The sequence below is a fragment of the Hyalella azteca genome, unplaced genomic scaffold, assembly GCF_000764305.2.
Source record: "Hyalella azteca isolate HAZT.00-mixed unplaced genomic scaffold, Hazt_2.0.2 contig6746, whole genome shotgun sequence".
Taxonomy (NCBI): domain Eukaryota; kingdom Metazoa; phylum Arthropoda; class Malacostraca; order Amphipoda; family Hyalellidae; genus Hyalella; species Hyalella azteca.
This window is the reverse complement of record NW_025936898.1, coordinates 1-18,523: the sequence shown is the minus strand read 5'-3', so window position 1 is coordinate 18,523 and position 18,523 is coordinate 1. Positions and strand designations below refer to the sequence as shown.

At 37.7% G+C, this 18,523-nt stretch overlaps 2 protein-coding genes across 2 annotated transcripts; one reads left to right on the top strand and one right to left on the bottom strand.

The window, feature by feature from the left end:
- The first annotated feature begins 6,171 nt into the window (after positions 1–6,171).
- LOC108669203 (ubiquitin-fold modifier-conjugating enzyme 1) lies at positions 6,172–9,325 on the top strand. The gene is made up of 4 exons (XM_018156507.2): positions 6,172–6,383; positions 7,167–7,298; positions 7,514–7,681; positions 8,165–9,325. The coding sequence occupies exons 1-4, from the start codon at positions 6,261–6,263 to the stop codon at positions 8,258–8,260; spliced, it is 519 nt and encodes a 172-aa protein (XP_018011996.1). The 5' UTR covers positions 6,172–6,260; the 3' UTR covers positions 8,261–9,325.
- A 1,844-nt stretch (positions 9,326–11,169) lies between these two features.
- On the bottom strand, positions 11,170–18,487 carry LOC108669199 (the record flags this gene model as incomplete). The annotated part of the gene is made up of 7 exons (XM_018156501.2): positions 11,170–12,139; positions 13,078–13,255; positions 14,032–14,223; positions 14,488–14,805; positions 16,270–16,745; positions 17,592–17,686; positions 18,387–18,487. Coding segments are annotated over 7 exons (2,121 nt in total), but the record flags the coding sequence as incomplete, so codon positions are not given.
- Between the last annotated feature and the right edge of the window lie 36 nt (positions 18,488–18,523).

Here is an 18,523-nt window from a genome sequence, read left to right as displayed (position 1 = left end):
GTAACCGAAATATTATTTAATTAAATATTTATTAATGTGATTTCTGGAAGTACGAATAAGCAGAACATGATTCCTGAAAGAAGCTCAACCTGGAACATAGACGCTTATAAATGCTACGTATTTATGAAAAAGTAGATCTATTATCTTTATTATATACTATTACAATGGATATTCCATTGAACTAATATGAAATTTGTTCCCTGTAAGAAAGACCTTTGATCAAAGTGTATTTTTATTCATTGTATCAATCTATTATGCAGGAATATATATAGAGCATCTATTCATAACAAATGAGAGGTTTAGATTACGAATGTACCGTAGTCGTAAAATTTATATTTTATGAATATTTAGGCTCATCAAAATGAAATTTAGTAAATACTCGTATCCCATTTCATAATATGAATAGGATGATGAGAATAAACAAATACTTATGCGATGGGACCAAAAATAAAGTGGCTTACTTAGGTAAAAATATATTTAGTAGTCGCAATAATTCGCATTTATGACTAATGAAAGAATACAACTGTACAAACTCGTCACGTTAAATTGGTGAAGAACTATATTTTACGTAACTTCCTATAGCAATATTATTCCAAATTTTTTCCTATTTCAAATGGTTGATAGTTTTGGGCTGTTCATGCACTATTTTCTATTGAGAGCAGAGTGAGATAATATTTTTCCTAACATAACGCTTTGAAACGTTACTTAAAATGATCTCCTATAAAAAACTGGTCTATTAGAGAAAATTTAGAATTTTTTCTGATTATATGAACTAAAATTTACCGTTTAATTCTTTACTCCAGTTAGATAAATTTAGCAAAGCTTAGCGATTACCGACGGACTAGTTCATAATTGAGATATGAATGCGTTATTATATTATATGAATACTGCCAAGTATTTATTCATAAGAATTGTTTAAGGGAATGGCTATAAATAGTTAGCTGGCGGACAATTGTAATGTTGACTAACTAATTACGAATTAATAAATAATATAATAATGTCACTCTCTAACCGTCCAGCTTGCTATTTACTCAGGAACACGTCATGCTTGCATTAATTTAACGCAAGCATGATGTTCAATGCTAATTTAATGTTCCATGCTAATTTTTTGACAAGGTCGAATTAATATTAACATTTAAGCTCTTTTAAGTGTTACCTCATTATATTTGTATAAGTGCATTCCATTGATAGTTGGTCCGCCATACAAGAAATTTGTTTAGTGAGAGCACTCGTGAGTGATAACATATCTTGGTGATACTGATGCTGCTGAAATCTATTGTGCTGTGGCTACCTATATATAATCTATTCATCAATTATATAATCTTGTATATGTAGACTAACTCCGGATGTGCAAAGTGCATGTCTCGGCTATATTGTACACATGAAGATCTTCATTAAAGTAAATAATTTACTTCCAATCATTACCCCACAGATAAAAATAAATTTATTTTATGTAATTGCGTGGAAATCGGTGGGTGATTTGATGCAGTATACGGTAACTAGTGACTGGTTGGCGAAAAGATAGGTTTACGGGCAGGGTGGCCCAGTGGTTAAAGTTCAGAGTACCAAGATTGGCGCAGAGAGGTGCAGGTTCGATCCCAGCTCTGTGCGCCAGTTTCTGGTCAGAATCGGCGAGGAGGCCGGGCAGTTAAGCAAAGTAGAATTGAAGCAGTGTGTTGTGAGTTCGAGACCGCAAAATGCTGTGAATGTTCTGCGATGTTAAGAATCGGCGACAGGCCTACGGCCTAATAAACGCTGAAACCGCTATTATATATATATTATATTATTAAAAGATTGAATGCCGGAACGTTCCTACGCGGTTAAGCTCTCTGTCTGATTGGTGCAAACTTATTGTAGGTATTAACGCACGATGCTGGGCCACACTAATCCGAATTTTTTTGTTGAATCCAAGTTAGTTTAATTTAGAATATATGTTTTAGATTGTGTGTCTTGTCTTAGATTGTGTAATTTGTGTCATACAAAATTTGTTAGCAGGTAATTTATGAAGAAACTATCGATTATGTCAGTCAATGCGAAGCTGGGCATAGTCGGTCTATAATAGGCTACCTGTGGAAAATATTCAATGCGAACTAAGAAACGACGCGCACTGGCCAGTACCAGTAAAGATTGACGAACGATCCAAAACCATAATATATCCGACTGCTTCACTGAAGGCTTATTGGTCTATTTCAATGAATTTAATCTGTCGTGCGGTTTACGACCGATGACGTGATAGACCATCACTTTAGCAAGATACGTTAGTAACTTAGTGAATAGTGATCAAGGAAGTGATAACGTTAGTGACCGTGTAGATCGGGTGGATAGAGATTGTGTGCTTTTGGAGGCCTCCGGCAATCTACCCTACTTGTCCGCAATGCTGGATTGCTGGTCCAGACCAGCGTTGCCAACTGGTATATTTCCATACCAGATTTCGCAAATCTGCTATTTTCGGACGGTGTCTGGTATGAATAATTTCAATCTGGTATATTTACCTAAATCTGGTATTTTTCTGGTATTTTCTGACTTACTGCAAATTTCCTACGTCTCGGACAAAAACGCGGCCTCTCTCACGGCCGGTCTCGCGGCCGTGATTCCAAATTCAGTGAGCGTGGAATATCTCGCAAAATACTGAACGTAGCTTGATGAAACTTGGTACACATAATCATTAGAGCCTAACGGTGATGTTTTTTCGTACGCAAGTCTTAGCTAAAAGCGTAAATGTTTTTCCCGCGCAAATGTTTCCCGCTCAAATGTTTTGATAATACCACCGCTAGTATTACGTCATTTTTACGTCCCGTCATTTTTGGAGCCGATAGATTACCGCTTGATGAAATAACTCCTATCTAGTTGTTCACATTTAACAAAAGTGCTTAGTGCAGTATGAGCACAAGATTGATGATTCTTGATTGATTACTGAACAGTGATGATATGGCCTTTGACGAGTGTGGTTGTCTCTGTGAAGAAAGCCCCACTGTTTTTGTTTAATGGTTTTAAATTATGGAGTGTCACTTGAATTCTAGGTTGCCATTCAATATTTCACTGATCTGAAAGTCATCATCCTTTCATGGAACTGGCTGACTACTGCATCACCTGTCTATTTATACCAGCCTCCAATGCATTCGTGGAGCAAGTATTTTCACGTCAGTGACGTCTCCAATGTGAAAAACAAGCATCGAAACAGAATTTCAACTGAAGTACTAGAGTCCGCTATTACTTATTCGGACCAAAAGCGATCTGCTCAGCCGCAACTAGTATTGCCGCAATTTTGTGATCATACCTGAAATGTTAGCTAAATGCAATCTACATGCATGATGTACGAATATAAGGAAGAGGAAGTCAGGAAGACGACCTGTTTCCGTAGCTTGCTCATCTTGAGTGAAGGGGAAGAAGTGTCACACTGTGATAAAACAAAGGGAAAAGTGACGATTTCATCATACACAGGAAAAGAAGTGTCATAATGGTTCAAACAGAGGGAAAAAATACAATTTGGTTAATTATCCGTCAAGTCAGATAAATACACAGTAAAAAAGATAAGAAAAAAATACATTTATTTTTTTATTTTTCTAACTAACATTTCTGACGAATAATTTATCAAATTTGGAGTTATGTTTTTTTGAAAAATAGAATTTCTGGTATATATCTGGTATTTTGAGCTAGGCAATCTGGTGTTCTAGCCGAGAAAAAAAGTTGCTACTTGCTGGTCCAGAGTCCAGACTTCAGAAGTTCGTTCAGGCAGTTGCGTTGAGGGTGACGTGTTCGTGAAGGTTCGCTTACCAGTTACTAGCCTACATATGCCACATGGTGTCGTCTGTCGTGGGACGTGAGTTGTACCGTAGGCTGTGTAGCAGAGGTTTCCAAACTACGGGCCGGAGGCTTACTAGTTACTAATTTACTATATGGTGTCGTGACTCGTGTGGGGGGGGACGTGAGTTGTAGGGGTGCGCACTGCGCAGCCGTAGACTGTAGAGAGTAAATCTGTGGACGGTGAAAGTAGGAATCATGATTTGACTTTTTACGCGGAATTTAGTTTCAGGAAATGAGATATAGGCTATCTAAAAGTAGGCATTCGATAAATTATTTAGAGACTTGCTATGCAGACATGAAAGGAATGTTAATAATTAACAAAACTTGCACAAAAATGTGAAAAAGTACATCATTTTAACAGCAGATAGTATTAAATATGAACAATTGACAATGCATTTGCAAAAAAAAAAAAATAAAAAGTTGAAACAGCACATAGGCTGAAAATGTGAATAAGTGACAATGCTTTCACACAAAAAAAAATTTTTGGGACGATTTCACCCCTCCTGGTAGGCCTACCCCACTAACCCCAGGCTGGTCCCCCGGCCGTGCCGCTTGAGTTCTCACATAGCAATGGAAGAGCAGGTTGGCTCCCAGATTTTTATGGTTCCTGGCGTACCGGCAAAATTATTCAACATGTTGAATAATTTTTCCGACCAAGCCGTATTATGGTCAAATTGGTCATGCCCTCCAGGAACTCTAGGAACTCCCAGTCCCGGATCTCTAGTTCATAGTGGCAAAGCAGAAACTTTTTTAGACTCTGCGTCAAGTTAATTTTTGAGTCCAATTAGTAGACCAGAAAAGTATCCTGGATACCAGCATTGTTATACATAAGAAATTGGTGTAAATCTTGAGTAAATATATAAATTAGAAATGAACTGATTCTAGAAAATCTGTGCTTTGACACTATGCTCTAGTTTGATAACCGGTACCCCAGGAATCGATTCCAGGTGTCTTCCAGGCTGGAAGACACCTGGAACCGGCTCACATTCACATTGCCAGTTAAAAAAAAAGGGCTGGAAGTTCCAGCCCTTTAACCGGCAATGTGAGATTGTGAGAACAAGACATTAGAGGTTATTAACAAAAAATATGCGTTTAAAAATTACTGTTTATTAAAGAGAACACTGAACAATCCAGTGTCTTGGATGTTACACATGTACAATGAATTTCTAATTTTATTTTCAAATATTGAAAAAAATATATATTTTTCAAAATTTTTTTAAGATATCATAATTTTGTAAATTATCAAAATTATTTATTCTGTCAATTGATGCATGCATTGTCTGACTTAATGCAATTGTGCAAAATTTCAGATCAATTGGACAGGTCTAATTGTGTCATATAATATATATATGGATTATAAGATTTGTAGCAGTCTAGCAGACGAAATTATTTTTTAATTTCTTTTAATAATGAAAATAAAATTTTTAAATCATGAAATTATTTATTCTGTCAATTGATTCATGCATTGTCTCTAACTTTATGCAAGTGTGCCAAATTTCAGATCGATTGGACACTGGACAGGTAGTCGGTAGAAGTGTGTTAAATATTGATTATAAGATTTGTAGCAGACAGACAGACAAACAAACAAGAAGTGAAGTTAAAGAGAAGTGTTGTAATAAAAATGCTCAAAACCATCCCTTGTTACCCAATTTTACTGTATAACTTTATTTGTGGGAATCAATTGAAATGGCACAAATTCATCTTTGAAGTACAGTTACCACTTGGAAAAATATGATTTTCCTTTCAGTTTTTACAACACTTCTCTTTAACTTTACTTCTTGTTTGTTTGTCTGTCTGTCTGCTACAAATCTTATAATCAAAATTTGACACACTTAGAACTACTTGTCCTATCGATCTGAAATTTTGCACACTTGCGTAAAGTTGGAGACAATGCAAGAATCAAATGACAAAATAAATGATTGAATAAATTGAAAAAATAATTTCATCAGCTAGTACAAATCTCATAACTGATATTTGAATTTTGACACACTTTTACCTGTGCAATTGATCTGAAATTTTGCACATTTGTGTTTAATTGGAGGCAATGCAATGAATGCATGAATCAATTGACAGAATAAATAATTTTGAAAAAAATGTTGTACAGTATATTAAAAAATTTGAAAAATAAATTTTTTTAATATTTGAAAATAAATGTGAAATTCATTGTACATCTTTAACATTGGAGACACTGGATTCTTTAGAAGTGTTGTCTTTACAAAGTAATTTTTAAAAGTATATTATTTATATAATATCCCTAATATCAACACTATGATGAATGAGGAAGGTAGCATCTGTTGGGCTCTTGCCAAGACCTATTTTGGTCACTGAGCGAAACAGTGGTTTATGTTAGTGTATTTCAATTTGTATTAATTTTATATTATTTATTTCAGATCAATATTGCTACAAATTACCTCTAGATTTATGCTTTTGTCAATTATACGGGCTCATTTGTTGCAATGGTTGATGCTGGAACAAAAAAGACTCTTGCTAGTATACCCTTGTTGAAAACTAAAGCTGGACCAAGAGATAAAGATCTCTGGGTAACACGATTGAAAGAAGAGTATAGTGCTTTGATTCAGGTAACATTGACATAATTTTTCAAATTTTTGTCTGTATTCTTGTTCTATTTGTTATTTATATTTTGTGCATCTATCTTACATCTGTAACACATTAGTTGCCATTTGACTCAAGTCACTGTCCTTGAATAGAAAAAATGTATCATATTAACAATTTAACAATGAAATTGTAATCAAATTTATGGAGCTTGGTTATTTTTTGCATAACTCCATCTTTTTGATAATGTATTTCTGACCAGGCTACATTATCCAATTTTTATTGTTGAGTCATGAGGTAGGCCCACTAACTAATTTTCTATCTATAGGTAGTATCCATTCTTCTTAGAAAAGGTTATTTTCTCATGATTATTATTTACTCAAAATTATTTATTAATGGAATATAAACTCTTTTTGTAATGTCTATTTTGATTATTATGTTGCTGGAAATGATTTAACAAAGCTGAACATTAAACCATTATTCTATATACATTGCATTTATATAATAAATCCAGTCTAATTTTAGTATGCAATGCTGCCTTGGTGTTTTTTTACCCTCATAGCAGGCAAATTAGTTTGTGATATGATATATCAAACTAAATGATAAGTGTATGAACCATTTACATCTGAATTGGAATTTTAATTAAATAATAATGACAACTACAATACTAATGTAGTGGAAACTTTAGTTGAATGCCATTTACAAAGGAAAAGAACCTCTTTTTCTTGCTTAAATGACTTCTGACTTAACTTTAATCATCATACTAAGTTTGATACTTTGAATAATATTGTATATTCATATGTTTTCAGTATGTGGAAATGAACAAGTCTCAAGATAATGACTGGTTTAGATTGGAGAGCAACAAAGAAGGCACTCGTTGGTTTGGCAAGTGCTGGTATGTGCAGGACATGCTGAAGTACCAGTTTGATGTCGAGTTTGATGTAAGTTTATGTGTTGAAACGTCACTGCCTATCATTAACACAACATAACTGTGCTGAAATATTTCCATTATCAGAACATTTGGAAATCTTTAATTCAAAATTTTAATTTAATAATAGGTAGGCAAAAAAGGTTGCTTTCATGTGCTCCAGTGTTTGTATATCTAATTCATAGAGTCCAAGTTGTTTGTACTGAATAACCTTGTAATTATTTGCAGATTCCTGTGACATACCCAGCCACATCTCCAGAGATTGCTTTACCAGAGTTGGATGGCAAGACCGCCAAGATGTATCGAGGAGGCCGAATTTGTCTCACCGATCACTTCAAGCCTCTTTGGGCTAGAAATGTGCCAAAATTTGGCATTGCCCATGCCATGGCTCTAGGGGTATGAAATATTTTATTGCTCATGTTTGACTAATATGTAGGCATGTATCCAGGGAATAAGTAAAAACTCGGAAGTGTGTGATTACTGAGTTATGTTGGGCTGCATCATTACCAAATGAATCCAGATATGATCAGGTGTTTGTTTAATGAGCTTAACCTTGACTGTTCATCAAAAAACCAGGAGAAACGTGAGCAAAATTAAGAGCATCAATAGAATGTTTTTTATCATTATAAAATATAATTACTTTCACAAGATATATTTAGCCGGTCACATTGTTATTATTATAAACATACACTAACTCGAGAAAGACACTTACTCTTTACAGTTTAAATTCCAATGCAATGCTATGGTCAAACTCTATAATTAAGGTTGAAAATAGTTTTAATTTCAACATTTATTTGAATTTCATACTTTTGAATCTTTCCTTTGGAATTGATCCCACGTCTGCACAGATTAAATTTAACAATCTTGATAATTTGACAGCTCGGTCCATGGCTGGCGGTTGAGATTCCTGATCTGATCAACCGAGGTGTGGTTGTGTACAAGGAAGGTGGGGGCGGTCCCGTCACCTCGTCATAAGATTTCCCTGACTGCACCTGAATAAACAAACAGCTTGCTGAAGATTCCGGACTTCCCTTTCTGCAGCCAACACGGCACCCAATCATCTTTACACGGCACCCAATCATCTTAGCATACTAACGTCACCAAATCATCTTTGCACACAACACAGCACCAATCATCTCTTTGCAGACAACACGGCAGAAAATCATACAATCTTCAGATATGGTCTGATGGACTACAACGGATTGGCTGTCGTATCGAAGCTGCTATTACCTGAATAATAAATATCTGTGGCAGCACATCGAAAGTCAAGTTGCAAATGCATGTAATTAAAACATCCGCCAGCTGACCACATGTTGCTCTTGGAACCCGTAATTCCATACTTAATAATTTTGCTTCAATAATATGTGTGATTGTTAATGTTTTATGGGTAGTGGTCCTTCAACTTGCATTCATGTATCTTATAAAAGTTGCATTTCATCACAGAACAAAGCACCATCATTCCGAGTTAGCTGCATTAAATTTCTTAATTATGGCGTAGAAGCGTCGAACAGTGGGCGAGTTAATAAGCTTAAATTAAACAGCAACAGAGCAATCAAAATATCTTGTACGTCTTTACACGGTAACTCTGAGGCCGTGTAAAGAGGCTTAGCTCAATTGTTGCTAGGTTATGAATCCCTTTGTTCGAGGACCACTACGGCCGCAAACTAACAGCTCGAAAATTGAACTATCTGAATCTCTCGCTTTCTCGGCCTCATAAAATAAATTGTCGTCGCCTTCTGCTGTCATTACATATAAAATAATACTGTTGACTCTATGGTCTTGAAATATTCCTCCATTCGGTCTTTATATTTCCTCGTATCTTCCTTTTTCTTTGATTTATTTCTCTAATTGTCCAGATTTCCATAAGAAGGCTGATGTGCAATCATTCCTTAAACTGCTGTCAAGGATATTTTTTTTTTTAAGTGAATATCGTTGCGCGAAACGGTAGTTTGCTGTCGTGCCGATTTTATACTTAATTTAAGGGTCTAGATTTTAGTAGAATCATGACGTTTGGGAAATAAAATATATATTATAATTGTAGCGGTTTATTTTTTATAAAATTGTTCATTAATAGAAAAATTTCGTTCAAACATTATTGATCAGATATGACTTCAGCTTTAGGGTTTAGCACTCATTGGTTTTCTTCCAATCAACTTGACAATAACGACAAGAAATATGTATGCATAAGCATTTCGTTCCTACTTCACTGGAGGTTCTTCAACTCAAATGATGCCCCCACAACGACCCTCGATGATGCAGTTTTTTAAACTAGGATGATCAAAAAAGCAATCAAGTGCATCAGGCAGAAGACTATAGCACAAAGATTAGTTGATCTTAGTGTCACAATCAAATGATGTGATGACATAAGTTGTATCTTTTAGTTTTCAATAGTGGAAGAATTACGGCTGGTTAGTAACCAAACTCTTCACTGTCATGAACCTAATTTTGTATGAGATCCATTATTGACAATTGATTATGACTCAAAAATATGTTGTTGATTTGTGACTACTACAAAACCTGGAATTAATGTTCAAGAAACACGTCAAATTATTTCATATAATAGAAGCTCCATTGGTTGCAATATTAAAGTATTGAGTTAATGGTAGCTTGATAAAGAATCGTTCTGAGAACCTGCAGAGTGGATTACCTAAGGCATGAAAAATTGGTGAGCGCTGTACAGCAGATTTACAATTCTGCTGTAGATAATATAATTTCCTAAATGTCGCGTAATTTCGTGGGAAATGCAAATGATAACACATGACGCGCTACTTCGAAAGTTTGGCATGCTTATCTTTCAATTCAACCGATAAAACAATACAGTGGCTGCACTATATAAACGAGCATTTCAGCATTATTGATAACAATTTTATAACTAACAATCATCTTCGGATCTCTGAAGTGAAAAATTAATTCAGAAAAACGCAACCTAAAATACTGCTGGGATGGAAGGCAATAATAATGTCAACTACCTTACCGAAGATGGTAATAACGATAAAAACGGCTTAATAAACAAGTCACTAATTGCACCGATCGATGAAAAGTCATACTTAGCGAATAATAACAAGCAAGAAACAATATTGTATCAACATTAGTCGTACCCAGTATCGTCGATACGAAAAATTGCATAATATTGAACAATTTTTATCGAGATCGTAATTGAATCAAATTTTCTTTTAAATGTGAAGTTCAACTACACGAAACTAGCCAGCTTACGACTATACGTTAAAGCACACTAATAAACGTCCTTAAAATATCTGTGTGAGTAAACATTTAAAAACATTGAGTATTATACCGTCCAGTGACTAACACGAGCCAAGACGAGCACCAGAAAAAGCTATTTATATATCCGAAATGAAGATTATGCGAAAAATATAAAATTAAAGCGAGCAAAATCGACGGATGAACGGAGCTCAAACCTTTAAATGTGACACACTGAACGTGAGAACATGGGTGATTCAAGTAGAAATTGGTCCATAGTTTAAGCTTAGCATGACTTGAAAACACTTTTGATTTGTGCTGATACTAAATTAACGAATATCTTCCAAAAATTGGCGTTCGTGATCACCAGGTAGAAATAGAATTAAATGGGATTAATTGTGCATGATGCTTCAATACTTATCAAGCAATTCTAGTGGGTAAAAATAATTCGTAAATAAGTTCATTTAGAGCAAATGCACTCATTTGCACGCCCAACAAATTTCTATATTATTATACAAGAATATTTGATATTAGATGCAGCGAAAGATGCTGAAGTCACATAAGTTTTCGTTGTTCGGGGTGTACAGCGTCATTTAGCCCACTAAACCAGTCGCCTATTTTGAACATCGCATAACATTCACAGCTTGTAGTAGGTCTCGAACACGCAACTCAATGCCTCAATTTTGCGTTGCTTAACCGCCCGATCACCTCGCCGATTTGACCAGAACTGTCGCAGGTAGTTGGCATCGAACCCATAGCTCATTACTCCAATCCAATTACTCTGGACTGTAACCACTGGGCCCCGTAGATATAGCGTCATCTGCGTTGCAAGCTACATAGAATAGCAGCATTGCTCTCATCTGGGTCGACGTTTGTAGCAGATGCAAGATGAGGATCATAGCAGCGTCTCAATGACGGGCTTCACGGGAAGCTCGAAAGATGCCCCACTGGGGCTTAAATTTTCTTTATTGGATAAATCCGTTCCAATGAAAGGCGAACACTTCATGGGCACAACTCCTGGTGTGCACTTTTCCTCATCATCTAATTCCAAGACAAACACTTCTTCGCAGTCTTCTTGACTGGGAGTGCACTGAAGCTCGGAAGATAAAGCTGGACATATTTGGGAACTAGAATCTCTACCAGGTGCTTTATTGGAATTTATCTCACGTGTCTGCATAGACAAGGAATGGAAATCTACATCATCAAGATTTGTTGAAAGCCGACTTGTTTTATTCTTGCTCGTGTTTCTGACATCAAGTTCTTGCCTAGGCTTGATTGTGTTGACCCCAACCACTTCCTTCAATTCTTTATAAGATTTACATCGATCGTTGTTGAACTTTTCACAACCCAAATCCTCTTTAGATTTCCAACCTCCCGTTTCATCGCCCAAAGTCAGCCCTGTCGTCTCAGTCTCACGATGAGTTTCATCCTCACATTCAAGGTCACGAAGAGCTTCTAAAGATTCTCCTATTGCTAGAGTGACTCTTGCGTTAGGCTGCGGGGACTCTAGAGGCGGGTCTACATAATGGAAGCTTGTAGTCTTCCCGAGCACCTCGGTCGTCTGCGGAGCGATGCTGCGAGCCGAGTCGGGGCTCGCCAGGGGCGCGGAGGCTGCAAGGTGTGACAGAGGAGAACTCCGGCCTGACTGCCTCACCGCTGTAAAAATCATTTATTTATTAATTATTAGATACTATTAATAATGCAAATATATAAAATATAATATTCGCCAGCAAACGATTATACTTCGTGTATTTCATTCAACACCGTAGCCTGTTTCCAAGCTTCAATTCCAACATGAATGGTAACGCATCATCAGAACTGACGTGCTCTCTCAATGTGAAGTTAGTTATTCATAGATCATGTGTTCATTATTTATAGTATTCTTACATGGAACTATGGGCGCACTTTGTTTTAACCTAATTGACTGAACATAGTAGTGAAACTAAAGTGGGCACACGGTGCTCACTTTATTAGGCATTGGTAAAGACTCTGGGTATGCGTAACTCATCTAGGAATGTGTTCAAATAACTATGCAACATATGAAATCTAGAAATAATCTTGAGTCACTCTCCCCTCAATTGAATTAATTGAATTCCAACCTTAGTTTAGATAAAAACTAAATTATAAACCTAACTATTGGAGCGACCCATGCAGTCAACATATTGTCTATTGGAATACGAACGCATCCAAATTGAACTTACCTTTGTTTGTTAACAAGGTGGGTAATTTAAGAAAAATTAATAAAATTGTGGTAGCAGCGTTGAAGATTAAAGCATGTTTGGCCTACCGCCGTTTATAGACATTGCTGAACTTTCACAGCTAACTAGGTCTCGAACCTGCAAGTCACTGCTTCAATCTTGCAGATCAGAATTACCCAACAACTTCACCGATTTGTGAAACATATCATTTTTACAGCTAAGCAAAGACTCAAACTCACACCTCGTTACTTCCCACAGCTACTAACTACTCCCCGGTGCAACTAACTGCTCCCCGGGGCAACTAACTGCTCCCCGGTGCAACTAACTGCTTTCTAATCCACTACATACTGAGTGGATAATATCTTTATGTATTGGCCACCCCGCCTTTATGCTCACCAGCAGGGCGGGTGCGGGTGTGGTGGCCACGGTTCAGGTGGGTCATGGCGTCGAGTGGCAGGACAATGCGCTGGTCGTCAAGGTCAGGAGGCGAGCTCGTGTCGAACAGCCCGACGTTGTAGGCAACCACCGTCGCGTGGTCCAGCTTGCCAGGCACCAGCGCCAGCTTCTCGCAAACCTAAAATAATATTCGATAATTCTACGAATTAAAAACTATGACCTATCTTCACAATGGATAAGTCTCTGAATTCACCACGCAAAACTATAATTATGATTAGAAATGTTCTGAACTAGAAATGTGTGAATTCACCAAGCAAATCTATTATCCCAAATTGATAAATTTGTGAATTCATGAACTGTGGACAATGAAGTTACGAATGAAACTGAAGTCACCGATGAAACATTAAATTAACTCTACCTATGTGTGAACGGAGACCTATCAAATACTAACAAAGGAAAATTATCTATTCTTTATTGAAACCATTTCAGAGACCATAATCACCTTAACCCTCTACTGTCGGACGTGAGTAACCGGAGCAATATTGTCACACAAGCCTACCCAAAAAGGATACGTTGCTATTGAGCGCAAAATGACTTGCACTTATGGTTGCCGCCACGTACAACTTTAAAATGTTCTCTGTTGCGTACAAACGTCCTCAAGTTGCTCCACTCAATAGTTAAAGTATAATTGTATGTTCCCGGAGAGTGACATACAGCGGTAGAGGGTTAGGATTCAAGAATTCTAGCTAATGAACGATGTTATTAAAGACGAAAAGTTAATGCAAATCAGGTTTAAACCCGAGCCTAATTCAATTATTACGATCTCATGCACCTGATTCAGCAATAAAAAAAGGGACGTAAATTGCATTCTTAAATTATTTCAATACAAAATATTACCGGTACCTTATATACTGTAAGATGATTTGTAAAATCTTTAATGGAAATATAGCTTACTTTTCGTCTACGATTGCGTTGTTCGCCCCTGGAAAGTTGCGAGGTGCCCGGCTTCTGCTCAGTGCCCGCCGCCGAGACTCCATCGGTGGAGGGTGTGATCTTCGGAGGCGGATACAGATCAGGATCTTCCAACACACGTCGCTTTGCTAACGTCAACTTGGTCGCGAAGTGTACCATCTCCAAACACAGTGTCTGCACACAATAATTACACTGTTAGAAGAAATAACAATTAAAATAATTGTACAAACGTCGTATTTATAATAATCATTTCCGTTTACTGATGCGCATGAGCGTAAAATTTCAGTCCACTCGTACCAAACTGATATTTTGTAGCAACATAATTTAAATTCTCCCCACTAATTCTAATTTTGCTTATTTATTTCTGTAATAAACCCCGAGAACAAACACCTGTGCTAGCGATAAAATTTGAAACGTCATAATTTAAAAAAAGCAAACCTGTGCGTTGACAACAGGCTTATTGGTTGTGATGCCGCGACGGAGAAGATCTTCCATCCTAAGCAGCGTGAGCTCGTGACGCTGATGAGCCTCAACTTCAGGAGGTACGAGGTCCTCTGAATCCTGCAAGTAGCTTCTGTTGCCTGCTAAGTTTTTATTTGTGTCTCCAGAGGAAGAATTCTTATTTTCGGTAAGGCTGAGGTTGCCACTGAGACCAGCCGAACCCAGGGTCGAGGCTTGCTTTGGTGCGGCGGAGCCACAGGGCGGCCCAGCGCTCGCCCCCAGCACCGACGGCTGAGACTTGCTGCGACTCACAACCTGAAGTACATTTGCAATTGACACGTTAATTCACAATTGACACATTGAATCACAAATAACATATTTCCTAGCATCTACACAATTTTTTTGGTATAATGACTTATATCTAATTCCAGAAATCTGATTCTAAAGTGATTGGTTTACCGCTCAATGAAGAATAAATAGTTAAACATATGTACATCGAGAAAAAGGCAGAAAAGTCGCTCGCTTCACGAACAACGGGGTGCAAAATTTTCCCTTTCCTAATAACAGTTGAAAGACAAAATTTGCAAAATCTATCTTAACGAACGTGGAATGAAGAAAAATAGCTGGAATAGTCTCCCAAATTTGAGACTTGCATCTTATTTAGGACGAGAGTTATGGTTCCAAGAAATAGTGAATAAACCTCATATGACTGGACGCGGCCTGACGGCGGGACCTCAGCCTCTTTACAAGCAATTGACACATTGATTCACAATTAACACATGACTCACAAATGTCACATTGCGATGCACAATTGACACACTAACTCACAACTGACACATTTACAGATGACACATTGACTCACGATTGACACAATGACTAAAAATTAACACTAGTCTCAAAAATGACACGTGTCTCACAAATGACATGTAGACTTTGAATTCACACATTATGGCAGATTTCACACATTCACTTAGAATTGTCACAGACACGAAATTGCTCTCGAGCTTCCCTGTATTTTACTCGGAAGTGACAGCAAACAGCACCAGCATTTATGCATTACCTCAGGATTTAACAAGAACTACCTACCATGATGTTGACTATATCAGGAAACACCTGATCTCGTAATCACTTCGAGATCGTGTGATTCGTGTGAATCGACTCAGAATTTTTGGTTTAATTATTTTCGAAATCGCTAGCACACCAAGCCTGTGTTCACAATTTGAATTACTAGTGAACAACTCTGGTGTTGCCTTTCAAAAAACCACGCATACATCGCAACTACAACACCACGCATATATGGCTAGCAAGAAATTGTGCTAAGACTTAATGCGAGAAATAGACATAACTAATAGGATGATTTTCGACGTTTCACTGCAGAAGCATTTGATTGAACGCTGGAATAACGTCGCGCTGGTATATATTTCTCACATTTCAAAAAGGTATTGTTGATATTGCAAAATGGAAATTCATGATGGAGTACAAACGTATCGATCAACCCAACTGTAACACGATCGATTTGTCTTAACGCTGCACTCATCTCCACAGATTATTCATAATCAATCATGGTATTCATGCCCTGAAATGTAGTAATAGGCAGCTAATAAAAAGGCTTCACTTACAGCTTACAATTGAGTACAATTAACTGTGGGTACAACACCGAACACTATATCAGAGATTAGAACCCTGGAAGTAAGATAAGTATCTGAATCCTGGTAGAATATTAGAATCCTGGTTATATATTAGAGTTCTGATTAAATATTAGAACCTAGTTTTACATACCTGCTTAAATCCATTGGTAACGGAGAGTAGCTGCTGATGTCTTATCCTCTGTCCCCGTGATTGTTTTCTAGGATTTTGCTGGCAGATCTGCTCATATTTCTGCAGTAACTGCATCTGTCTTCTCGACTGCTTGCTCTTGCTTTTGCTAGTTAACGAAAAATTAGTTTTTTGCTGTTGCTCTTGTGCTTGCAAGTTCATTTTCTGCTTTTGGCGTTTTTTCTTCTCCTCTTGCATGCACTCGCTCTCTGTCTTCTCTCTCTTTTCCCCGCTTTCCTCTTTCTTTGGCAGGACAAACTTGCCGACGACCGGGTCAAAATTATCCGAAATGCCGTCGGATGTGAGGAAGACCAGGTCACCCTCCTCCACAAAGGTCATGGAGCACGTCAGGTTGTTGAGTTCAGGGTTGAGTCCGTCCACTGGCCCCAGGGCCCCCAGGGCGTCCCGCATGTCCCGCATGCTGTGGATGTCGTGCGACGCTGCAGGGAAAAAGGGACGTGAAAGTTTCTGGGATGTCACAAAATTATGACTTGAAGGCTGCAAGATCCCAAGGAGTGGATAGGGAATGTGAATATCATGGGGAAAATGAGGCGTGAATATCATGTGACAAGTGAGGCATAAATGTCATGGGATAAGTGAGGCGTGAATGTCATATGATAATTGAGGCGTTAATGCTATGGGACAAGTGAGGCGTGCATGTCATGGGGCAAGTATGGCTTTAATGCTATGAGGAGTGCATGTCATGCGAGGCTCGAGGGACACTGAACGAAAATGTCGTGGGACGCTAAGAGGAGAGTGAGAAGTGAATGTCGTGTAACTCTAGAAATAAGTGGAACTAAAATCTCGCGCGACAGAAGGTGAAGTGGGATGTGTACGTCGTGCAACGCTGAAATTTCCTTCCCCAAGTGAGCAATGGGTGTCATGCGACGAAGGTGGTAATGTAGAGGATAGCATTGGGCGAAGTGGCAATTGAGACATGCGTGTATCCAGTTGGTGGCTATGAAAATTAAGAAACGTGTGTGATACCTTTGTGACTTTCGAGTGAAAATTAAGAGGTGCGTGTATCAAGTTAGTAGTATGTATAGAAAGTAAATAACGAGTATGTTTCCGATAAACAACTTTTATTTGATCAACAAATAAGTTACGTTGAACATTTATCACTCAAAAAGATCGAGATGAAGGCACATTAATAATGATGCACAGGTAGATAAACATAACACTCGTTTTATTCGACACCACTTACACGAAATTTTAGCGGCTCTAATTTGAAATCTGGTTTAATAAAGTCAATTCACATTGCGCAATTTCAAAGAAAGTGAACTCACCTTGCGTGATCTCCCTGACTCCGTGCTGCTGGGAGTAAACGTACGCCAGGGAGTCGCCCACGTTGCACACGCACACCACGTACCGCCCGCTCTTGCTGCACAATAACATTTGCTTTATCATTAATAATTCATACATGTACGGAACTCGAAGAATTATCAACTTTAAAATTAACAATTTCCACATGTATGGAATTTAGAGAATTGTCAATTTACAATTAATAGTTCATCCATGCAGGAAATTTGGAGAATTATAAACTTTACATGACGACATGAAACTGGGCTTGTCTAACATGAAGCATCTTTCTACGAACGATGTCGGTCCAAAAACTCATCATACACATGCTAACTAGATGCAATACTACCTCGGATAGACATGCAAACTATTGTGCATGTAAATAATCATTATTCGACAAATACCTAATAGCTAAAACTAATGTCGTCAGCCTTCAATAAAAACGATCTATTTTTCTTTTAAATAAAACTATACCTTAAATTTCTAGTGAGATCTAAACATTTTAGTTCCTATGTGTTCACCGAACCCTACAAATAGTAGTTCTGACCAGTAGTACTATACGGCTCTTGTGGACGAGCAGCGAGTCAAGTGTAATACCTGCTGAATGGCGACACATGTGTCATGGACGGTAGATGTTAAATATGGAGTAGCGGACAGAATAATAGAGTAACGGACAATAGTACGAAGTAACGGGCAGAATAATGGATAACCGGGCAGAATAATGGATCAACTGGCAGAATAATGGATCAACGGACAGAGTAATGAAGAGGTAATATGAGCACCTGACGGGGGCGACGATGGCAGCGGTGAGGGTGGTGAGCTGACCGCCCTCCTGCAGGATGAGGTTGTGCGCCGCGTGAAAGCTCCTCAGCAGCGCCACGAATAAATCCTGTAACAGTACACGACATGATAGTATACA

Excerpts from the sequence above, each read along its gene's own strand:
- LOC108669203 (XM_018156507.2), top strand. The coding sequence starts at position 6,261 with ATGGTTGATGCTGGAACAAAAAAGACTCTTGCTAGTATACCCTTGTTG. Across the intron at positions 6,384-7,166 it reads AGTATAGTGCTTTGATTCAG|TATGTGGAAATGAACAAGTC; the intron begins GTAACATTGACA and ends ATATGTTTTCAG. Across the intron at positions 7,299-7,513 it reads AGTTTGATGTCGAGTTTGAT|ATTCCTGTGACATACCCAGC; the intron begins GTAAGTTTATGT and ends AATTATTTGCAG.